This window comes from Bufo gargarizans, chromosome 5, assembly GCF_014858855.1.
Source record: "Bufo gargarizans isolate SCDJY-AF-19 chromosome 5, ASM1485885v1, whole genome shotgun sequence".
Lineage (NCBI taxonomy): Eukaryota > Metazoa > Chordata > Amphibia > Anura > Bufonidae > Bufo > Bufo gargarizans.
In genome coordinates, this window is record NC_058084.1 from 384450890 (window position 1) to 384476788 (window position 25899).

A 25899-nucleotide genomic window follows, 5' to 3' on the forward strand; every position below is an offset into this window, starting at 1 on the left:
CCATTGAAAGTCAATGGGGGACGGATCCGTTTTCTATTGTGCCCGATTGTGTAAGAGAAAACGGATCCATCCCCATTGACTTACATTGTGTGGCAGGACGGATCCGTTTGGCTCCGCTTCGTCAGGCGGATAGCAGAGCGCTGCAGGCAGCGTTTTGGTGTCCGCCTCCAGAGCGGAATCGGTCCTGATCCTTTTCCATTCAGAATGCATTAGGGCAAAACTGATCCGTTTTGGACCGCTTGTGAGAGCCCTGAACGGATCTCACAAACGGAAAGCCGAAATGCGAGTGTGAAAGTAGCCTAAATTACAGAACATGTCCTATTCTTCTTCACGAGAATAGCTCTTTCTGCTGATGGATGTGAGAAAAATATGGAATGCAATGGAAGGTATCTGTATTTTGCAGATCCGTGTTTTTGTGGACCAAAACACAGACACCGCTGTGTGCATGAGTCCTTACAGGCTGTCACATTTAGGGTCAGTACACACACAGGTTTTTGGTGGCGTTTTTGTGCATTTTTGCAGTTTATGGGGCCCTTCACACACAACAGTTCCATTCACTGAAGAAATCCAGAAATTCACATGCTTTGCGCCAAAACAACCCCATTCAAATGAGTGGAACCGATTTTCAAATCAATCTGCTGAGTGTGAAGGCCCCTTCGCAGGACGTGGATTCCCATGTGGACGAACCTCATGTGGTCTTTGTGGATTTGTTCTGCACGGAAATCAACCTGCTGCGCAGATTTCCAAATCCTCGGCATGTGAATTATGTTTGCGGATTTAGCTGCAGATTTCACTTTGCAAATGCTGAAAAGGTATGGATGGGCCGCAGCAAGCAAGCATGAGTAGACGGGGGCCCCATTCTCGTGATCAGTGGAGATCCCAGTGGTGGCAACCCTACCAATCTAATGGTCTTCTTCTATCCCCTAACTTGACTTGACTGGCATACCCCTTTAAACTACATTAGAAAGTGACTAGCTGAGATCGAATTGGTTGTCATTTTTTGACGCCCTTGTAATCAATCCTAATAGATTCACACATGATATCCATTGCTACTTACATGATAGTATCCGTCCTGTCCTGGCCATGTGAGTGGCAACTTTTGAGCTTCAGAAGTAATGGTGACTATCTCATGCCTGTATGGATTACCTGATAAATAATCACAATTTACTGTATCTCAGTTTAGTCATATTATAGAAAATACCCTAAGTATTTAAAATCACACTGGTATATAGATAACAATGAGCAAGAACAGACCTGCCAGCAGAAAAATGTCAAAATCTCTAAGCTGCATTCTCTCCTCCAGCTACAGAAGGTGTCCTCCTGAACCTGGCCACTGGGCTCCAAACCACAGATAATGATAATAGCATCAACAGTGTGGCCCATTAGGGCATATGGGCCCTATAAGGAGGGGTGCCCTGACAGCTGCTCTGTCATATATAGGACAGCTGGCCTCATACAGTATGTGCCTAGTACGGTATGTTCCTGGGGTGCCCAGCAAAGCAATATCTGCTGCAAATTAGAAGGTATCTCTCCAGCGGCACATGGAAGAAGGGCTGTCTGCCAGTCAGTGGAACATTTGAGCATGGAGCTGATATATACAGTCAGGTCCATAAATATTGGGACATCGACACAATTCTAACATTTTTGGCTCTATACACCACCACAATGGATTTGAAATGAAACCAACAAGATGTGCTTTAACTGCAGACTGTCAGCTTTAATTTGAGGGGATTTACATCCAAATCAGGTGAACGGTGTAGGAATTACAACAGATTGCATATGTGCCTCCCACTTGTTAAGGGGCCAAAAGTAATGGGACAATGGCCAGGTGTGTGTCGATGTCCCAATATTTATGGACCTGACTGTATATACTGTTCTTTATGCCATAAAATCCACAATCCCTGTGATTTTCCTCTGTATCCTTGTGTAGTCTACAGCTTGATTGACATGGAAATGATATAGAGTCTGCAGTAAACAGTTCTTGTGGTTTTTTGCAGCACAAGAAGGTTCGGCTGCTTGTTATGGGATTGCTTCTCATGCACACAGCCGTATGTATTTTGTTGGATTTATTTTTTCTGTGTTTTGCAGACCACAAATTACATATGGTCCTGTGTATGAGGCTTTCAAGGGGTTTTCAAGGCTTCTGATATTGACAACCTATCCTCAGGATATGTCATTACTATCTGGTCAGTGAGGGTTCAACACCGCACCGACCAGCTGTTCCCTGCAGCCTGTGGTGCTGGAGCTCGCATTTTGAATGGAACAGGAAGTAAACCTCTGTTCAAAGTGTACAGGCCATGCGGCTCGAATCCCACTGACGTGAACAACGTGCAGTAACCTGGCACTACAGCAGCACTACAGCAGCTACTACACTTTGAGTGGAGCAGGGAGCACAGCTCTGTTCAAAGTGCTAGTTCCAGTGCCAGAGGCTGCAAAGAACAGCTGATTGTGAGGATGCAGGGCGCTGGACCCTCACCAATCAAATATAAATGACTTACCCTGAGGATAGGTCATAAATATTGGAAGCTTGGAGATCCCCTTTGAATGACTAATATTGTTTCAACAAACTTCTTATAAATCAATGGTACAAGTGAATATTAGAAACTTTGTAATATATCTTATCACAAAAAGATACCCTTTTCTCCAACTTCTTCTCCCCTCCTGCACTGACAATGCTCTCTCATGGACTATTGCTGAGGGATCAGGTTTTATGCCTCCCATAGAAGTCTGGGAAAATGTACAATTAGATATGGAGGCTGCAGAGGGGAAACTGGTGAAGCTTAAAAGGTTTGTGCTAAGTATGAAAGTCATCCACTGTCTACAGAATAAGGGATAACTAACTGATCGTGTGGGGTCTGACTGCTGGGACCCCATGTTCCCGTTCTGATGGTGTGGCAGGCCAAGTATGTGCCCTGCTGCTCCATTCATTCTCTATGCAACCTCCAAAGAAGTACAGTATGATCCTGGCTACTAGTTCTGCATCAATGGTCAATTAAGAGACACAGCGATACTGCTGAAAAGGTATGGATTGGCCCCTGCTGGCAAACATGAGGAGAAGTTACATGGAGGGGAGGGGGCCCAAGATGAACTTTTGCACTGAGGCCAGTAAGCCTTTAGTTACGCTCCTGAGTGAAAGCAGATCTGAAAATTCAACCAGTAGTCAGACTGGTGGTTGCTATGGGCCACACTTCCAGTCTTTGCCCCAATTTTCTTGTATAAGATCCAATGTATCCAGCACTGGTTGAACATACAGTACCTTTAGTTTTACGCAAGATGACGGTGGGGTAACCACTTGCTGCCGTTTGTGGATGCAGTGGAGTGGGACACCGTGAAGGTTCTTCTGATGGTGTGCAGCTGGGGAACACAGCATACTTGGATATGTGGGAATGATATGGATGTTCTGCTGGGAAGTCCTCACAGATTTGTTTGTCACTGTGTTATAAGACACTACATAAGCTCAGTTCTCAGTTATTTTTATAAAACTTTACAGACTGGCTTATATTATATTTTTTGCTTACCTAATAGAAGCAGCCGGCGGTTTTGGATACCTGTAGAAATAAAATGTGTTCATATTGTATGATCTTCTACTGTTGTACAAAGAGACCTGTTATACGTTACTATAGTGATACAAGGTTTTACATAACGTACTATTGCAGTTAAAATTCAGTCTGGCTTAAATTATAGTTTTATTTAGATATAGTTGTCAGGTGGATACAAAATCACTTGCATATTTGTCAGTACTAGGAAAATAGTAACTAAACATATTATGTAATTACTGGATTCTGAAAGGGTCACTCGTAATATGCCTTGATATGAAGTCAGTGGTGGAAAAAGGCTGAATCTAAAGAACATCTGTCAGCATGATCAACCCTATTAAACCAGGCATACTGCGTGGTAGGGTTGGTCAAGCTGATAAAAACAATACCCTATGACTATCTGTGGCCCCATCGCTGAGAAACCTGCATATTTATATATATATATATATATATATATGCAAATGACCTTACTGGAGCACCTAGGAGCTGGCCAGAGCCCTCAGAGCACCAGTTTTTTTTTAGCCCCTTTCAGCTTTAGCTCCTCCCTCCTCTCCTGGATTGACAGGGCTAGACATCTAGTCCTGTCTTTTTGTGCCTGCTGCACTCCAAGCGCTGAGACCTGTGTCGGTGCTTGCCCAGTGGGTCTCCTACTGCTCTCCTAGAGCCGAAGCCTGTGATCTTGTGTCCGTGCTGTATCTCCCAGTCTTGGTGCAGGGGAAGGAAAGCGGTGACGTGAAAAAATAGGTATATGGGACAAAAAGATGCAGTGTACGCTGGACAGATAATTCAATTATGAAACCAGAGAACCCGCTTAAGTCTTACCAGTCTCTAACTTTTTGTAGAAGTTAGACAATAAAGGCTTTCATATTACACTATATGTGGAGAACTATACCTTTAAATGAAAGTGCCATACAGCACCACATAAAGTGCCTATGGGTCCTTGAGCAGCACTCTAACGTGTTCATGAGATCATACAAATATAAGTTTCAAAGGAAGCCAAATAATTTACAAGTACAGTTTTTTGTGGTGTGGAAGGAAATGGAAGCAAGATAGCTTAGGAGGAACATGTAGACATTCCCATGGTGACCAAACATATATTACCCTACAATATGTCCTTCAAGCATGTTTTCGTCCGTGAATGGATTCCAAAGATCCAGAAATGCAATATCAGGGATATTAGGTTATGGCTTTCTAAATGTGCACATCCTCACGGACGTAAAGAATGTGACAAAGCTGCGTACAGATATAAGTCAATAAATGGGTCCCGTTCTTTAAGCAAAAATATTTAGAAAAATAATCAAGAACCCTTAAAACTATGAATTTTATTAATGCCTTTAAAAAGACCTATACTGGTCAAACAATACACATATATAACCCTAGATGAGATAGAAATTGGTCCAGGATTTGGTAGATGATGGGGATTCAATTGTGTCCAGGGACAGAACTATCCCTGTTAGGTTCCTGATTAATCCTCAGCCCAGAGGCATCACCTGATGGTGGTGACCCTTCGTCCCCGTACCTATCCTGGATTACCCTAATTAGCCCTAAAAGAAGTACCCTGTCACCCGACGCGTTTCCCCCATTCATAAGGTTCATCAGGGGGCACATAAGACGGGTGCTCACACACAACACAAAAGTGGGCTAGTGAATAGATGTGGGGCTGGTGGATACATATATACCTGTAGTGGGATTGATCCACTCAAGGAATGATACATATATATGTCCCGCTGACAGGCATCCAGCCCCACCGAGGTCCAGGATATCTACGGACCTGGTCCATTGTATTTGGTTGCAGGAATGTATACAGGGGTAAGTATGTAAGGAGAAGAGAGCAAGCCAATGTTATCAGGACTGATGGAGTTTATGTAAGCTTCCCTTTGTGCAGATGCCAAACCGCCAAAAGATATTCTTGACAGATTCTGAAAATGGTAAGTTCTGTGGGGCCTAAAACGCCAGTCGAAAAAATAAATAAATAATAATAAAAAAAAAAATATAGCAGTATCCCACTGCTAGCGCACTTTTTATTTCACTGCAAAAGGGCTTTGATGTATAGTTCCTGTATGTATGCTACCAGAAGGTCAAAAATGTGTTTCACTGTGTGTTTATGCATTTTCCTGTATAATAGGCAGTTAGCAGTTAAGAGGTCTTTATTATGAGGTGGGTCTGTATCCTCTCCCCATACCGAGGAGGAGTTAGATTACTCTGAATGTAGGCATTGATGGCAGCTCTGGATTGAACCAGCAAGAGACAAGCAAAACAGATAGCAATGTGGATACAGATCAAAAGATATATCCTAGGAGCATGCCATAAACAAGGTGATGGTGAAGAGTAGTTCTGTGGAGCAGATTGGCCATCTGTATAGGAAAATTATCTACATCCCGCAGAGGACATTTGTGGAAGCGTATATTGTGAGTACAGCGACATGTCCGAAAAGTGCAGAACTCGGGATCTGTCTGGTGGTTGCAGGACATTGCATTTCATAGAGAGTGTTGCATCGCTTATTCCTGGATGCTTGTAGTAGATTCAAGAAAGTTACTGAAGACGACAATTGTGGCTGTTAACTCTTTCTTCAGCAATGCAACCTGGAAAAACTGTGCAAAATGCACTCCTGTAACACCTGCCAGTTCATGCATGTTGAGAACTGTAACTGATGTGATTGAACTTGAATCTTCAGTTATAATATTACTCCTTTAGGGCTTGTTCACACGACCGTAAGGCTTTTTCAGTGTTTTGCGAGCCGTTTTTAACAGATCAGTTTTTCCGTTTTTTTGTTTCAGTAGTGTTTCTGGTTCCATTCCGTTTTTCCGTACGGCATATACAGTATACAGTAATAACATAGAAAAAATTGGGCTGGGCATAACATTTTCAATAGATGGTTCCGCAAAAACGGAACGGATATGGAAGACATACGGAGTACATTCTGTATGTGTTCTGTTTTTTTTGTGGACCCATTTGCTTGAATGGAGCCACGGAACGTGATTTGCGGGCGATAATAGGACATGTTCTATCTTTGAACGGAAATACGGAAATGGAATGCATACGGAGTACATTCCGTTTTTTTTGCGGAACCATTGAAATAAATGGTTCCGTATACGGACCGGCCCGTATACGGAAAGCAGAAAACGTTCGTGCGAACGAGCCCTTATACTGCACTGATATCCGCAGCTACATCAAGAGACCCTGCCTTCCTCTTTAAAGGGCATCTGTCAGCAGATTTGTACCTATGAAACTGGCTGATCTGTTGCATGTGCGCTTGGCAGCTGAAGGCATCTGTTTTGGTCCCATGATCATATGTGCCCATTGCCCATTGCTGAGAAAAATGATGTTTTAATCTATACAAACGAGCCTCTAGGAGCAACGGGGGCAGTAGATGTTACACCTAGATGCTCTGCTCTCTCTGCAACTGCATCCCTTTTACACTGCCTGGCCCTATTAATCAAAGTGCAGAGGACACGGCAGTTGCAGAGAGAGCAGAGCCTCTAGGAGTAACGTCAACGCTTTAGATTTGCTCCTGGAGGCTCATTTGCATATATTAAAACATCATTTTTCTCAGCAACGCGGGCACATATGAACATAGGACCAACACAGATGCCTTCAGCTGCGAAGTGTACATGCCACTTTCATAGGTACAAATCTGCTGACAGATGCCCTTTAAATACATCAACATTAAGGGAAACTCAACATACATCAGGCAGGAGAGCGTAAAAACCAGAGAGTGCCTTTAGAGGAATTAAAAGATGCGCCCGTCTCATCACTGTAGTGCCCAGGGACTCTAAGTACAACTACTTCCATCCTCCACACCGCCTCTGCTGCTTATCGCATATTTACCATAGATCTTTATCTGAAATCTAAAGCTTCCATTTATACAGCAAAAAAAGGCTGCAAAAATCACCTAAAAACAAAACACAGAAGTGCAGAAAAACGCCACTAAAAACAATGTAACCATCCAACAAATCACTCTCAACAAAGTTCTGTGTCATGGGGGTGTGAGGAGCTGGAAAGATAAGTGTGGACATGAGAATACAAGTAGATAGGATTCCGCACATAGTACACTGGGTGTATTTCTATACGGAGCAGCCTCTCGCTCCGTGCTGCAGAGCTCACATGTGAATATACAGTCCAACTGCTTTGCTGGCATGTGACAGTTAAAGCTCAGGCTACTTTCACATCTGCACTTTTCCATTCCAGTAATGAGATCCATCATAGGATCTCAATAGTGGGAAAAAAAACGCTTCCATTTTGTCCCCATTCATTGTCAATAGGGACAAAACTGAACCGAATAAAACGGAATGCTCCAGAATACATTCCGTTCCGTCCCGATCGCGGACAGAATAACACTGTAAGCAGCGTTTTTCTGTCCGCGATGCGGTGCGGAGCAAGACGGATCAGTCATGACTCACAATGTAAGTCAATGGGGACTGATCAGTTTTCTCGGACACAATAGAAAACGGATCCGTCCCCCACTGACTTTCAGTGGAGTTCATTATCCATCATGGCTATTTTAAAGAGAATACAACCGGATCCGTTCAGAACAGATGCAGAAGGTTGTATTACCAGAACGGAAGCTTTTTTGCTGATCCATGCTGGTGTTAAAGTAGCCTTAGAGAGATTCTTTAGGGCCATACAATTGATGCCCCCCCTCCCCTCCCTAGGATAGGCCCACAATTTTAAATGAGTGAGGTCAGATTCTTGAGACCCCCCGACCGCTGTGCTTGAAGAAGCCCCGCATCTCCTTCATTGTTTGCCTGGTATTACAGCTCATTCTCATTCCCTTCAGTAGGACTGAGCTGCTATAACAGGCCCAGCCATTACTGAAATACTGAGTGGTGCCTGGTGAGCAATGAAGGAGAAGTGGTTCACCATCATTCCTTCATGATGAGTGTGTGTGGGGAGGGGGGTGCTGGGAGTACCAGCCCATGGGGTATAGAAATGGTGACATGACAATGTCTGAACAAGGCATTAAAGGGATTCTCCGCTTTATCTATATTAATGACCTATCCTCAAGATAGGTTATCAATTTTAGATCGACAGGGGTCCGACTCCTGGCACCCCTGCCGATCAGCTATTTGAAGAGAAGGTAGCACTCATACGAGTGCTGCCTGCTCTGCTTAGTTTACCTGCTCGCCACAGCAATTGCAGTGGTGAGCATAGGTCTCTGAGGATAGGTCATCAATATCAGATCGGTAGGGGTCCGACTCCTGGTGAGCATAGGTCATTGAGGATAGGTCGTCAATATCAGATCAGTGGGGGTCCGACTCCTGGTGAGCATAGGTCATTGAGGATAGGTCGTCAATATCAGATCAGTGGGGGTCTGACTCCTGGTAAACATAGGTCATTGAGGATAGGTCATCAATATCACATCGGCGGGGGTCAGACTCCTGGTGAGCACAGGTCATTGAGGATAGGCCATCAATATCAGATCGGCGGGGGTCCGACTCCTGGTGAGCATAGGTCATTGAGGATAGGTCATCAATAGTAAAAAGTGCACAACCCCTTTAAAGGAGTATTTGAGTGGTGACAAGTTATCCCCTATCTGCAGTCTGGTGGGGGGCCCCACTAATCATGAAAACAGGGACACTGTATGCCTCAGGGACCCCCTGAAATGAATGGAGCGGCTGGTCAGGCTTGCACACTTCTGCCCCATTTATCTCTATGGGAGTTCTAGAAATAGGTGAGCACTGGGCCCTTGACTGAATGGTTTACTGTACTACACCCCCAACATAGCGTCCGCTGCTTCACTTCATCAATGGATCAAACAATATACTCACAGGTCATCACTCACACGGACAGCGCTTTTCTTCAGCTTGGTCAGCTCGTAGTACTGCTCTATTGGTAGCCCCCTGGAAGACAGAGAACGCTGTTAGGAGGATTCTACATATGGCAGTGTTTTATTCCAGCCTCAGAAGGCATTTCTTCTAGGAAACACTTCTTATCGTGTTCCTTAGAAGAAATGCTGAAACAAGCAATCCAAGTGCAGTCACATAACTAGCACGGTGCACTCCGCAGTCACATAACTAGCATGGTGCACTCCGCAGTCACATATCGTATACACACTTCCCCCCTGAAGAAGCTTACCACTCGGGTATCTATTCTATGGCTCTTCAGCAACAGTTCAGTATGTATTATCCATGTACTTTGCATCTTGCACTCTGCACTTTATACATTGCTATTTGTGCTAGCCTCTCTTTCTTTTGGTGTTAGCAACTTTAGAAAGTTAAGGATTCACAATCTAAGGCTACTTTCACACTTGCGGCACAATATTCCGGCAGGCAGTTCCGTCGCCGAATCTGGCAATCCGGGCTCAAACTGATGGCACTTGTCAGACAGATCCGTCTCTCTGGTGTCATCTGGAAAAACAGATCCGGTATTATTTTTTTTGCATTTTTTGCGCATTCCGTTTTGCCGGAACACCTAATGCCGGCACTAATAGACTTCAATGTAAATTAATGCCGGATCCGGTATTCCGGCAAGTGATCAGTATTTTTGGCCGGAGAGAAAACTGCAGCATGCTGCTGTATTTTATCTGTCCAAAAAACGTAAGAGGGACTGAACTGATGCATCCTTAACAGATTGCTCTCCATTCAGAATGCATTAGGATAAAACTGATCAGTTTTTTCCCGGTATTGAGCCCCGAGAACGGAACTCAATACCGGAAAACAAAAACACTAGTGTGAAAGCACCCTAAGATTTCATATGATAAATCAGTCTCAGGTGTTCTGCATTATTAGATGCTTCAGAGTGGAATTTTACAGTATGTGAGAAACAGCAAATACACAGCAATATACAGTGTGTATTACTGTATATCATATGGATGATGACTACTTTGTGTAGTCCAGATGCCTCCTACCTGGTGACATCTAGTGGTAGAATTGGAATATAGCAACCATGGTTACCTTCTATGGTCATTAAAGTGATTTTAAGTGGGAAATACTGACCTCTTGTGGTCATATGTGAAATTATCATTTACAGACAAGGAATGCGGCCATGCAGGCTCGGACTGTTGAATCCCCCGGTGGGCATTTAGTCCGCCAACCCTGCATAAGTGGCACATGCACAGTAGACTGACTGTACTACATACACATACCAGCCTATGCTTGCATAAAAACTGAGTATATTAGTTAACACTAGCCAGTTTATTATTAGTAGGATTTCAGGAAAAATTTGATTCGCTGCGAATTTTCTTGTGCTTCGTGGTAGCGAACTGATTTTGCATGAATGGTGGTAAAAAAAAAAAAAGATTTGCTCGCGCTGGCCGCTGCCGCCATCTTGATTAAAGATCTCACACGAAATCCTGTGCGCGGTGATGTATGACGTCCCCACGCCAGCCGACGAGATTCTCACTAGATCTTCAATCAAGATGGCTGCTACCTGTCATTGCACCTGCTACTTAAAAAGATATGTGCTTCATGATGAAGTAATTCGTCACAAAGCAAATTTCTTTTGTAAAATTCGGCGTAGGAGCCGAATCGAATTTTTGAATACTTTGCTCATCTGTAATTATTACATCGGTGTTGGGGAAGACTTCTAGGCACAGACGCAGGCCACTACAAGGACCCCCATCATCCATCATCTTGTAGTGTCTTGCTACTGCTGCCACTGTGTGAGCAGGTAGTATTTACATGTAGTTTTACAGTGGGCCCCCAAAATGAATTTTACTTGTGGGCCCTAGGCACCTCAGTCAGACACTGTGGTAACGTGATACTTTTTAAATGGCTGCCTAGATTAAAATTGCTGATGTTTGAATATACCTCCCAACCGCCCCGGATCCAGCGGGACAGTCCCGGGTTTCAGTGGCTGTCCCGGGACGGGGGGAGCTATGTCCAGCTTTCTGGCAGCTGTCTCTGGACAGTTGCCAGTGTATTATGATGAAGCATTGGCTCCCTGCTTCATCATTCCTCCCCCCTGCCGACTCTCCACACCTCTGGTCTGTGCAGGGGGCGGGACCGGCCGTCAGCCTCGGCTCCGCCTCCTCCACAGACCAGAGCAGCCAATGCCCTGCTGCTAGGAATGAGGTACGTATGTGGTGCTTATTTTTTTTTTACTTTCTGTGAGAGGCACATAACCGGACATACTACTGGGGGGCACAGCTGGACATATTACTGGGGGGCACATAACTGGGCATATTACTGGGGGCACAGCGATACATATTACTGGGGGCACCGCTGGGCATATTACTCGGGGGCACAGCTGGACAAATTACTGGGGGGCACATAACTGGGCATATTACTGGGGGGCACATAGCTGGGCATATTACTGGGGGGCACATAGCTGGGCATATTACTGGGGGCACAGCTATACATATTACTGGGGCACAGCTGGGCATAGTACTGGGGGCACAGCTGGGCATAGTACTGGGGGCACAGCTGGGCATATTACTAGGGGCACAGCTGGGCATATTACTGGGGGCACAGCTGGGCATATTACTGGGGGCACAGCTGGGCATATTACTGGGGGCACAGCTGGACATATTACTGGGAGCACATAACTGGCCATATTACTGGGGGCACATAGCTGGGCATATTACTGGGGGCACAGCTGGACAAATTACTGTGGGAACAGCTGGGCATAATTCCGTGAGGGGGCACATAAATGGGCATATTACTGAGGGCACAGCTGGGCATAATTCTGTGAGTGGGCACAATGTGTTCGATGGCATGAAGGAGGAATAATTACTATGTGGGGGCATTAAGAGGACTGGTTGGGATTAGGTGCATAGTTATGATTTGGGGCGGAGTTAGAGGCGTGGCTAGTGAAGAAACAATTTGCCGCACAACGTGTCCCTCTTTGTTCATTTAGATAATTGGGAGGTATGGTTTGAACCAGCTTCAGTCTCTATTCAGGCACTGTGTAGGGCAGAAACTGGCGTGTTACATTGGATGGAACATGGCAGCATAAAAGCCCGGCTGAACTGACTTGTGACCAGAGCCATATGGCACTTGGTGTTCATTTCCACATGTGGTCAACACCACAAACTTAATTTCAATATATTATTATGCAGCACGTTGTTGGTTGGATTTCTTTTAGTTGATATGGTGCTGCAGCCGGTATAGAAAATAGGACTGGTACTGTTTACATGCCAAACGGAACCTGGGACCGGCTAGCAATTCATTGGCACAGCAGCTACCAAAGAGCATGGCCTATATATGTCCAGAGAGTAATAATAAAGACTAGGGGTCATTTATTAAGACCGACGTTTTAGACCCCTGCTCTGTCGGTGAATCGCCGATGTTATGAAGAGGTGCCAGCCTCTACATAATTTCGGGGCATCTGTGCCTGAAATACACAATAGGCGTATTTCAGGCTAATAGATGACCTCCTAAGATTAAAGTTTTTAGCCAAAGCCACTACAGAGTGAGCCTTCATAGCATACCTGGGCCAGGGGTCTCCTCCATAGCCATAGTGCTTATGCCCTTTTGCCTCTTGCGGTGGAGGTTCTGTCTTTGGTCGATGGTCAGCTGGAAGAGACACGGCTCCTATTCCTCCATATTCTCTTTCCCTGCCCCATGGAAGCCGCAAGGTAACAGGTGTTGATGAGCGATACTCATGATATCTGTATGATAGAGAGAATCATGGATTATTTTCTCATTTCTAGTGATTAAATTGAGGTGCAGGAAAGCATTAGAATGGCATGAAATTATAGGAGGAATTTTGCTAACCATCTCCGGTAATATTTTTTTAATTCAGTACGTAAAATATTTGATATGATTCCAACCCCTATAATATTTGAGATTAGTCCACTGTGCCACCAGAAGTCTGCCCAGGCCCCCGGCAAACAAGCCGAGAGGCGGACTGACAAAAACCGCAGCATGTTGTCGTTTTTGTCCGACCACCTCTCAGCATGTCGGCCCGCTCCCATTACAGTGAATGGGGCCGGATTGGGCTTCCGGCGGCATGGTGGACTAGTGATAGCATGGATCCGGCAGGCTGTTCCCCCGCTGGAACAGCCTGGCGGAAAAGGCTACAGCAAGTGTGAAAGTAGCCTTAGACTCTGTTCACACTGGCATCATGGGTTCAGTTTTAAAGGATCTATGAAGGATGACAGATAAGTTTTGATTCATTTTGCAATGGATCCCATTGATTTAAAGAAGATCTCTCATCTTGACATTTGTGTTCTAAGTAAATGCTTGTATTATTTACAAAACAACAATTATGGAGCATCTTTTTATAACTCTGCATTGTTCTGTTCCTCAGTTATTCCTCCTGAAAATGTAGCACTGCCACTGCCAGTGCCAGACTATAGGAACATATGTCTGTGTATAAATCAAGGGTGGCCAACCTTACAGACACAACCCAAGGGACCAACGGGCTGAGGAAGTATGCGGTGACGCATCATCATCAGGGCCATTACCACTCCCATTCTCTCCTTCTGCTCACTGCAGAAGTATTTATTTATACAGAGGCCCGGAGGTATCATGATTGGGGAAAATCAAGCAAGAGGTAGACCCCAAGATGTGCACATTGCAGCAAGTAACTTTTAATGCATTGTTTTCTTTAATTTGTAAAGTTGATTGTTCTGAATTTAAACCAATGACCATTTTGATATAGTTCTGTCTCTTTAAGTGGCTCAGAATGTTAATATCAATTGTCCTACATTTATAGACTTGCAGTCATGAGTTGATCTATACCATAGCTGTTTCTATGAGTTGCTAAAGGTCTAGCAACAGATATGCAAACTTAACTCTTCTACATATGGGGAGTAGCATTCCAGCATGCAGGAAAGCGTGAAGGAACGTACCAATAAAACGGGGAGTCAGGAACTTTCATAAAAAAATACGTCGGTTCAGCATATTTATCTGTAAAGCTACTGGCTATTTTTTAGGCTATATTGTAAAGTTATGTACATTCTGCAGCCGAGTTACTAAACCACCCAATTACAAATGTTACTGATTTCAAAGCTTAACCCCTTAAAGACCAGGCTTGACCTTAACCCATCACTAACATTTGATATGTCATAGAGACATATCAAATGTTTAGATCAGTGGGGGTCTGATTGCTGAGACCTCCACCAATGTCTAGAATGAGATAAGAAAGCACGCATATCACGCTCTCTCCTTGCTGCAGAGAACGGAACTGAGGTGGGCCCATAGACTTCTATGAAGCCTGTCTCGTGCATTGCACTTCTCTCCTCTTATTCTAGAGATCGGTGGGGTTCTCAGCACTCAGACCTCCACCGATCCAAAATCTATGATATAGCAAACGTTTTTTTAAATGTTAGTGACTCTTTAATGACCAGCAGAATTATTTTTTTTCCTCTCTGCATTTCAGCAGCCATAACATTTTTATTTTTCAGTTACGGTACATGGCTTGTTTTATGCGGGAGAAATTTTTATCATATTTTGGTTTTGTTTTGGGGTACATATAAATTACTGTGTAATTATTATTATTGTTACTTTGCTGCAGAAAAAAATTGAAAAAAAAGATTTTGGGCATTTTTTTCTTCTTCTTTGTTTCTTACACTGTTCGTGTTTCACACAAAATAAGCTGATAATTAAATTTGCTGCTGACTGAGGACCTGCACCTCCCGCCGTCAAAACACCTGGTCCTTTGGTCCACGTCTGAGCCACATTTTTTCCTGGATGCCAATAGTGTGGACAGCACACGGATGCCAAAAACTATAGAACATGTCCTATTCTTGTCAGTTTTTTGGACAAGAATAGGTATTTCTACAATGAGGGCCCAGCAAAGAGCACATGTCCGGTATCTATACTTTGCGTATCTGCGGTTTGCGGACCACAAAATGGATATAGTCTCCTACTTATTATTTTTCCAGAGATAACTGTTGCTAGGGGTCTTAGACTTCAAAGAAATATATGCACATAGGAGATACACTGAATTTAGTGGTCAGCTGAAAGAAAAAAAAAAGGTTTTCAGTTACCCCTCTGTCTAGTTTTGTACTCAGCCTAAGCACAGGCCAAATGTATACAACCAGAACATATTGTTTTTTCTGGAACATTCCCGCCCCTTCCCTATTTTACATTGCCTTAAAGGGGTTGGCCACTTTCTGGTTACTTTTGACCAATGTATAGAAAAGATGACTATATGTGCAAAAGTCATGTTCCCTTGTTGGGCAAATCTTTTGTGCTGTCCACATAGTGTCCTGTCCATAAAATGGTGGCTGAAGGAGGGTCATGTGACCAGGCAGAAATAACTCCAGACACGTTACTCAAATACACCACATCTGCCATCTGCACTTGCAATGTTGAGAGTTTAGTTCATGTGGGTATTTTAATGGAGGAGGCTGAGTGATTTGCCTTGTCACATGACCCTCCATTAGCAGCCATTTTATGGACAGAACCTCCAGCCAATAGACTCTACCAACAAGGGAGAATACCATATGAAATATAGAAAATTGTGCAGAATATCAACAAAGACTATATTAGTAACAGGACAAAGGGAAATCGCCAATACACACGGGGAGACAATAGGACAGACATCACTACTTAAATATACAATGTCCCACCCTTTATAGTACACATAGACATTTAACATCCCAAAACGGCACGAATTAGACCAGGGGTTCAAAAGTTTGTAAAAGTCTCTTTGGCCTGGCTGTACCCATGGCTTTTCTGCCCAAAACCAGTCCTACACAATCTTTTGTCCTGGAAACAATTGAAAGGTGATCCACTTATCTCCCAGGGACAGAGGCCAGACTCCATTAGCCACATGGTAGCAAAAGACAGCAAAATACCTGAACTTATAACTATGCAGCTATTACATAAAACAGGTACATTAAACATGGGACCGTAATCCCATGGTAAGAGGCTGGCAAGTAGTCCTCTCCAAGTGCTCGTGGCAACCTCAAAAGAGGGGAATTTGTCACAAGCGATAGCAGTAGTGATCACTTATCCCCCATATAGAGGGCATGATTGCCTCATGTAAATGCAGCTCTCCCCTCTGCTCACCGATAAACCAATTAGGGAATGAACGGTTTGTTACCGATAGTTGCCTGGAAATCGGTCAGTGTAAAAGGACCATTAGTCTGGGCATCGAGCTTGGTTGAGAAAAGCTGCAAATGCACAAAGGGTAGCTACGAGGTTTGCTAAGTACATGATTTACATGTAAATGTAATTTTTTAAGGCCCCTTTCACACAAGCAAGTTTCCCACGCGGGTGAAATGCATGACGTGAATGCATAGCACCTGCACTGAATCCTGAACCATTCATTTCAATGGATCTGTGTACATGAGCGTCTTATTTTTCACGGTTCAGCGTTGCTGGAAAAACGCAGCATGTTCTAAATTCAGCGTTTTTCACGCCACACAGGTCCCATAGAAGTGAATGGGGCTTCAGTAAAAAAAACATTGCATCCGGAAGCCGGTTTTCACTGATGGTTGCTATAATATGTTGTTTGTAAACCTTCAGTTTTTTATCGCGCGCCTGAAAAATGGATCAAAACTAGAGTTGAGCGAACACCTGGATGTTCGGGTTCGAGAAGTTCGGCCGAACATCCCGGAAATGTTCGGGTTCGGGATCCGAACCCGATCCGAACTTCGTCCCGAACCCGAACCCCATTGAAGTCAATGGGGACCCGAACTTTTCGGCACTAAAAAGGCTGTAAAACAGCCCAGGAAAGAGCTAGAGGGCTGCAAAAGGCAGCAACATGTAGGTAAATCCCCTGCAAACAAATGTGGATAGGGAAATGAATAAAAATAAAAATTAAATAAATAAAAATTAACCAAAATCAATTGGAGAGAGGTTCCATAGCAGAGAATCTGGCTTCCCGTCACCCACCACTGGAACAGTCCATTCTCAGATATTTAGGCCCCGGCACCCAGGCAGAGGAGAGAGGTCCCGTAACAGAGAATCTGTCTTCATGTCAGCAGAGAATTAGTCTGCATGTCATAGCAGAGAATGAGGCTTCACGTCAGCCACCACTGCAACAGTCCATTGGCATATATTTAGGCCCAGCACCCAGGCAGAGGAGAGAGGTCCCGTAACAGACAATCTGGCTTCATGTCAGCAGAGAATCAGTCTGCATGTCATAGCAGAGAATCAGGCTTCACGTCACCCACCACTGCAACAGTCCATTGTCATAAATTTAGGCCCAGCACTAGTGTTGAGCGGCATGTCCCATATTCGAATTCGCGAAATTTTGTGAATATTCGAAAGAATATTCGTAAAATATTCGCGATTATTCAAATTCGTTATTATTTCGCATATGCGATAATTCGAATTTTCGCATCGCATAATACATATGCTATGCAAAATTCACATGTGCGCTAATGAAATCGCCTTACGAAGATTCGCAACTCAATTCAATCACTAATGTATGAATGCAATGCCCTTTGCCTCTGTTCTGGGACAAGTGTAGATATTCGCATGTGCGCTAATAAAATCGCCTTACGAAGATTCGCACCTCAATCACTTTCTAGGGAATGTGAGACTTTTGGGAATCAATCGAGATACAGTGGGGGGTGATGACAGTAGTTGACAGAGTACAGATCAATGTAATCTGTAAGGTGGAAAGTAAAATAAAAAATACGAATTTTCGTTAATCAAATTTTACGAAGTTCTACGTATTCGCGAATATGGTGCTATACTATATGAATGCACAGGCCTTTGCCTCTCTGTTCTGGGGACAAGTGTAGATATTTGCATTTGCGTTAATAAAATCGCCTTACGAAGATTCGCAGCTCAATTCAATCACTAATGTATGAATGCAAAGCCCTTTGCCTCTGTTCTGGGACAAGTGTAGATATTCGCATGTGCGCTAATAAAATCGCCTTACGAAGATTCGCAACTCAATCACTTTCTAGGGAATGTGAGACTTTTGGGAATCAATCGAGATACAGTGGGGGGTGATGACAGTAGTTGACAGAGTACAGATCAATGTAATCTGTAAGGTGGAAAGTAAAATAAAAAATACGAATATTCGTAAATCGAATTTTACGAAGTTCTACGTATTCGCGAATATGGTGCTATACTATATGAATGCACAGGCCTTTGCCTCTCTGTTCTGGGGACAAGTGTAGATATTTGCATTTGCGTTAATAAAATCGCCTTACGAAGATTCGCAGCTCAATTCAATCACTAATGTATGAATGCAAAGCCCTTTGCCTCTGTTCTGGGACGTGCCGATATTCGCATGTGCGCTAATAAAATCGCCTTACGAAGATTCGCAACTCAATTCACTAATGTATGAATGCAAAGCCCTTTGCCTCTGTTCTGGGACGTGCCGATATTCGCATGTGCGCTAATAAAATCGCCTTACGAAGATTCGCAACTCAATTCACTAATGTATGAATGCAAAGCCCTTTGCCTCTGTTCTGGGACGTGCCGATATTCGCATGTGCGCTAATAAAATCGCCTTACGAAGATTCGCGCCTCAATCACTTTCTAGGCAATGTGAGTAAGATCTGAGCTGTTGGACCTTTGGGAAACAATCAATTATATGTGTACTGTAATTTTGTGGGGGGGGGAAAAAACAAAAAACGAATATTCGTTTTTACGAATATATAGCACTATATTCGAAATATTCGCGAAATCGCGAAGTTGCGATATTCGCGAAAAAAATTTGCTTTTCGAATATTCGCGCTCAACACTACCCAGCACCCAGGCAGAGGAGAGAGGTCCCGTAACAGACAATCTGGCTTCATGTCAGCAGAGAATCAGTCTGCATGTCATAGCAGAGAATGAGGCTTCACGTCAGCCACCACTGCAACAGTCCATTGGCATATATTTAGGCCCAGCACCCAGGCAGAGGAGAGAGGTCCCGTAACAGACAATCTGGCTTCATGTCAGCAGAGAATCAGTCTTCATATCATAGCAGAGAATCAGGCTTCACGTCACCCACCACTGTAAGAGTCCATTTTCATAAATTTAGGCCCAGCACACAGGCAGAGGAGAGAGGTCCCGTAACAGAGGATCTGGCTTCATGTCAGCAGAGAATCAGTCTGCATGTCATAGCAGAGAATCAGGCTTCACATCACCCAACATTGGAACAGTCCATTGGCATATATTTAGGCCCCGGCACCCAGACAGAGGAGAGGTTCATTCAACTTTGGGTAGCCTCGCAATATAATGGTAAAATGAAAATAAAAATAGGATTGAATGAGGAAGTGCCCTGGAGTCCAATAATATATGGTTAAGGGGAGGTAGTTAATGTCTAATCTGGACAAGGGACGGACAGATCCTGTGGGATCCATGCCTGGTTCATTTTTATGAACGTCAGCTTGTCCACATTGGCTGTAGACAGGCGGCTGCGTTTGAGGCCTAGTATTTAGGCGCTGGGTGACCGGTATGGATTTAGTGACAGAATTAGACTTGGAAATGCACAGAAGCGTGTGTGTGTGAAGTTATTCTGAATGACCCAATGTGCACCTTGAATATTATATACCCTTTTAGGGATAGATTTCAAATAGCTCTGATATAGCAGAAACCACTAAATTATGAAATTGCTAAATTGGGAATTGTACTTCAACCCAGAACAAAAAATGTGCTTTGACGGACACTAAATATCTTGCCCAGCAACAACAGTACAGCGGTGGGTAACGAGAGATTTAGAGGGAATTAAATTTGAGGCCTAGTATTTAGGCGCTGGGTCACCGGTATGGATTTAGTGACAGAATTAGACTTGGAAATACACAGTAGCGGGTGTGTGTGAAGTTATTCTGAATGACCCTATGTGCACCTTCAATATTATATACCCTTTTAGGGATAGATTTCAAATAGCTCTGATATAGCAGAAACCACTAAATTATGAAATTGCTAAATTGGGAATTGTACTTCAACCCAGAACAAAAAATGTGCTTTGACGGACACTAAATATCTTGCCCAGCAACAACAGTACAGCGGTGGGTAACGAGAGATTTAGAGGGAATTAAATTTGAGGCCTAGTATTTAGGCGCTGGGTCACCGGTATGGATTTAGTGACAGAATTAGACTTGGAAATGCACAGAAGCGTGTGTGTGAAGTTATTCTGAATGACCCAATGTGCACCTTCAATATTATATACCCTTTTTGGGATAGATTTCAAATAGCTCTGATATAGCAGGAACCACTAAATTATGAAATTGCTAAATTGGGAATTGTACTTCAACCCAGAACAAAAAATGTGCTTTGACGGGCACTAAATAACTTTCCCAGCTACAACAGGACAACGGTAACGAGAGATTTAGAGGGATTTAAATTTGAGGCCTAGTATTTAGGCGCTGGGTGACAGGTATGGGTTTAGTGACAGAATTAGACTTGGAAATACACAGTAGCGGGTGTGTGTGAAGTTATTCTGAATGACCCTATGTGCACCTTCAATATTATATACCCTTTTAGGGATAGATTTCAAATAGCTCTGATATAGCAGAAACCACTAAATTATGAAATTGCTAAATTGGGAATTGTACTTCAACCCAGAACAAAAAATGTGCTTTGACGGACACTAAATATCTTGCCCAGCAACAACAGTACAGCGGTGGGTAACGAGAGATTTAGAGGGAATTAAATTTGAGGCCTAGTATTTAGGCGCTGGGTCACCGGTATGGATTTAGTGACAGAATTAGACTTGGAAATACACAGTAGCGGGTGTGTGTGAAGTTATTCTGAATGACCCTATGTGCACCTTCAATATTATATACCCTTTTAGGGATAGATTTCAAATAGCTCTGATATAGCAGAAACCACTAAATTATGAAATTGCTAAATTGGGAATTGTACTTCAACCCAGAACAAAAAATGTGCTTTGACGGACACTAAATATCTTGCCCAGCAACAACAGTACAGCGGTGGGTAACGAGAGATTTAGAGGGAATTAAATTTGAGGCCTAGTATTTAGGCGCTGGGTCACCGGTATGGATTTAGTGACAGAATTAGACTTGGAAATGCACAGAAGCGTGTGTGTGAAGTTATTCTGAATGACCCTATGTGCACCTTCAATATTATATACCCTTTTTGGGATAGATTTCAAATAGCTCTGATATAGCAGGAACCACTAAATTATGAAATTGCTAAATTGGGAATTGTACTTCAACCCAGAACAAAAAATGTGCTTTGACGGGCACTAAATAACTTTCCCAGCTACAACAGGACAACGGTAACGAGAGATTTAGAGGGATTTAAATTTGAGGCCTAGTATTTAGGCGCTGGGTGACAGGTATGGGTTTAGTGACAGAATTAGACTTGGAAATACACAGTAGCGGGTGTGTGTGAAGTTATTCTGAATGACCCTATGTGCACCTTCAATATTATATACCCTTTTTGGGATAGATTTCAAATAGCTCTGATATAGCAGAAACCACTAAATTATGAAATTGCTAAATTGGGAATTGTACTTCAACCCAGAACAAAAAATGTGCTTTGACGGACACTAAATATCTTGCCCAGCAACAACAGTACAGCGGTGGGTAACGAGAGATTTAGAGGGAATTAAATTTGAGGCCTAGTATTTAGGCGCTGGGTCACCGGTATGGATTTAGTGACAGAATTAGACTTGGAAATACACAGTAGCGGGTGTGTGTGAAGTTACTCTGAATGACCCTATGTGCACCTTCAATATTATATACCCTTTTTGGGATAGATTTCAAAGAGCTCTGATATAGCAGGAACCACTAAATTATGAAATTGCTAAATTGGGAATTGTATTTCAACCCAGAACAAGAAATGTGCTTGAACGGACACTAAATAACTCGCCCAGCTACAGCACTAGGGACAGATTTAGCTGGATATAAATTTGAGGCCTAGTATTTAGGCGCTGGGTGACCGGTATGGATTTAGTGACAGAATTAGACTGGGATATGGCCAAAAAATGAACAGACTATTGCTGGTTAAATGCACTTGGTGTGACAGCTTCACCCTGATGTAGGCTTTAGCCAAAAAACAACCACACCATTGAGGGTTAAATGCACTTGGTGACAGGCGCAGCTTGCCCCTGATTTTGTATATGGCCAAAAAATGAACAGACTATTGCTGGTTAAATGCACTTGGTGTGACAGCTTCACCCTGATGTAGGCTTTAGCCAAAAAACAACCACACCATTGAGGGTTAAATGCACTTGGTGACAGGCGCAGCTTGCCCCTGATTTTGTATATGGCCAAAAAATGAACAGACTATTGCTGGTTAAATGCACTTGGTGTGACAGCTTCACCCTGATGTAGGCTTTAGCCAAAAAACAACCACACCATTGAGGGTTAAATGCACTTGGTGACAGGCGCAGCTTGCCCCTGATTTTGTATATGGCCAAAAAATGAACAGACTATTGCTGGTTAAATGCACTTGGTGTGACAGCTTCACCCTGATGTAGGCTTTAGCCAAAAAACAACCACACCATTGAGGGTTAAATGCACTTGGTCGCAGCTTGTGCTGGCGCACCACAAGACACAAAATGGCCGCCGATCACCCCAGAAAAATGAGACTGACAAACGGTCTGTGCAGCCTAAAAACAGTGAGCAATTGAGGATCAGCAGCTCAATGATCCACAGCTGCAGATCGATCAGTTAATCAAGTCCTTTGGAGGAGTTAATCTGCCTAATCTCGCCCTACTGTCGCAGCCGCAACCTCTCCCTACGCTAATCAGAGCAGAGTGACGGGCGGCGCTATGTGACTCCAGCTTAAATAGAGGCTGGGTCACATGGTGCTCTGGCCAATCACAGCCATGCCAATAGTAGGCATGGCTGTGATGGCCTCTTGGGGCAAGTAGTATGACGCTTGTTGATTGGCTGCTTTGCAGCCTTTCAAAAAGCGCCAAGAAAGCGTCACAAAAGCGCGAAGAAAGCGACGAACACCGAACCCGAACCCGGACTTTTACGAAAATGTCCGGGTTCGGGTCCGTGTCACGGACACCCCAAAATTCGGTACGAACCCGAACTATACAGTTCGAGTTCGCTCATCCCTAATCAAAACACATTGCACCCGCGCAGAAAAAAACTGAACAACTGAACGCAATTGGAGACAAAACTGACTGAACTTGCTTGCAAAATGGTGGGAGTTTCACTGAACGCATCCGGACCTGATCTGTCACACTCGTGTGAAAGGGGCCTAAGAAACTAAAAATGAAATATGCCTCCAGAATGATTTAATAATAGACAAGCAGTATAGGATTAGCACGCCCATCCTCGAAAGAATAAAGCTAGCTTCACACTAGAGTTATTATCTATGGCACAGAATAGCCGGCCGTAGCTCTCTGGATTTGGCATAGCTGGATGTTACTGCAATGCCCGCCGGCCCCATCAACTACGATATAACGGTATCCGGTGGAGATCCAGCCCGATAAAAAGCGTTGCACACAGCTTTTCTTGTCTGGGTAGAGGTCAGATCGCCGTAGGATCCCATTATAGTCAATGCCAGATCCAGAGAGCTCCGGTAAGCTGTTCTCGGCCAGAACAGACTGCTGGAGACCTATTGCAGTTGGGAAAGAAGCCTAAGTAAGTTCCTTGGTGATCAGACATAGAGGGATGGCTCCCAGTCCCAGGCAGTAGTGCATCCACACAAAAAAGGTATCGGTATCCCAAATCTTCATTTCATACATACACATATGACAAAGCTTAACCTTTCACCATTCAGCTACTGTATATAATGTACAGTACAAGCTTCCGAACTGTCTCCTTACTCCTCACTTGTTCATATCTAATACCTGCACCTTATCAATATACCCTATGCACACTACTACCCCGTGTCACTACCCCACACCACTTTATGAGACAGGAGCCTTGCCCTCATCGTCGTATACACACAACTACACCATACCACTACCTATCACCCCTATGTAACATCTGACCAATGTTTCTGATCCATATACCTATTCTGGATTACTTCGCCTGGAGAGTCTAGGCCTACCCATGGTGATGGACGCCCCTTTGCCCGCCTGTAGCAGGAAGTGTTCCATGCTTGACATTGATGCACTCCTCTCGGGGACAAACCATTCATGTAGTTCTTGTATTACAAGTTCTCCCTCACATATTGCTCACCATTAAAGGAAATGTCCAAATTTCAGAGGGATCCTTACCGAATTCAAAAGTCTTAATCCTGCATCAAGGCCATTGCCGGGGGAATCCTTTAAGGCCAATGGTTTTGGAAGTGAGCCAAGGGGCTTAGTGATAGATGGGGCTTAGAGAAACCAAACCTGACTTCTTTTTAAACATCGGTTGTCTTCTGAGTTTTTGGACACTGTATTATCGATGGGGTATCCTTAGGATAGGACATCAATGTCTGATTAGTTTTGGTCTTACTCCTAGCACCCACACCAGCTGAATAAACAGGCCAGGACACTCCATTGCTTAGGGCTCATTCAGACAACCACGCCATGTTTTGCGATCCGAAAATTGCGGATCTGAAAAACACAAATGCCGCCCGTGTGTGTTACACAATTTGCGGAACTGATCGGGCGGCCCTTTATAGAAATGCCTATTCTTGTCTGCAAAACGGACAAGAATAGGACATGTTCTATCTCTTTTTGCGGGGCCATGGAACGGAGCAATGGATGCGAACAGCATCTTTTGCGGCCGCATTAAAATGAAAGGGTCCGTACACAGTCGTGTGAATGAGCCCTTAACCCAGATAGAGTGCTATATACTTGGTTATGGCTGTGCCGGGTGCTGCAGCTCAGTCCTAGTCAGGTGAATGGGACTAATCTCCAATACCAGACGCAGCCACAACCACAGTGCGTGGGTAGCAATGATTAGTGGGTCGTCTGACTGTAGCCTATCCATTCAGGTAGAAAGAAAATAAATACAGCACCCGCCAAAAGATGAAGTGCTGAAATCTAAATGCGCGCCTCCAGAGCTGTATCCAAAAGCTTCTCCATTAATTCCAATATAGAAGAAAAGGCAGCATCCAGCAATTTGAAAAATGATGCTTTACAGGGACTCTGTCACCAGTTTCTAACCCCCCCTTTTAAAACTATTGTTCTCTCCATGGTGCCCTTGTCATTACAAAGCTGTTGTTATAAGATAAATCCGCCGTGTAGTTTTGATAAAAATCGCTTTTATCTAACCTGTCAATCCTCTGGATAAGGTGCCCAGGGCGTTTCTGAAGGTCTGAATCTGCCGCTTTTCGCCGCCGCCGTTGGTGCCCAGCTCCTCCCATGATCCTTTCAGCGCCACCTCGATGTAATGAAATCCGCCTCCGGCTCTCCTCAGTGCCCCCTCCTCCTTTTCAAAGATCCCGCGCGTGCGCACAGGCCTGTGCCTGATGCGCCCGTGCGGCCTTTCAGATTCTGCCTCGTTGAGCGAAGTGCGCATGCGCGCGAACATGCGCGAACGCGTGCGAACATGCGCGAACGCGTGCGAATGCGCACTTCGCTCCACGAGGCAGAATCTAAAAGTCCGCACGGGCGCATCAGGCACAGGCCTGTGCGCACGCGCGGGATCTTTGAAAAGGAGGAGGGGGCACTGAGGAGAGCCGGAGGCGGATTTCATTACATCGAGGTGGCGCTGAAA

The 25899-nt window shown here is 44.1% G+C and overlaps 1 protein-coding gene across 1 annotated transcript in view; it reads right to left on the minus strand.

Moving 5' to 3' along the window:
* Nucleotides 1–25899, minus strand: part of C5H7orf31 (chromosome 5 C7orf31 homolog) — a 49341-nt gene that overhangs the window by 18693 nt on the left and 4749 nt on the right. The window contains exons 2-6 of the mRNA XM_044295537.1: nt 12907–13086; nt 9305–9376; nt 3519–3548; nt 3257–3432; nt 1058–1146 (exon numbers count right to left, since the gene is read on the minus strand). Coding sequence (XP_044151472.1) covers nt 1058–1146; nt 3257–3432; nt 3519–3548; nt 9305–9376; nt 12907–13086 — 547 coding nt within the window. The remainder of the gene's footprint in view (nt 1–1057; nt 1147–3256; nt 3433–3518; nt 3549–9304; nt 9377–12906; nt 13087–25899) is intronic.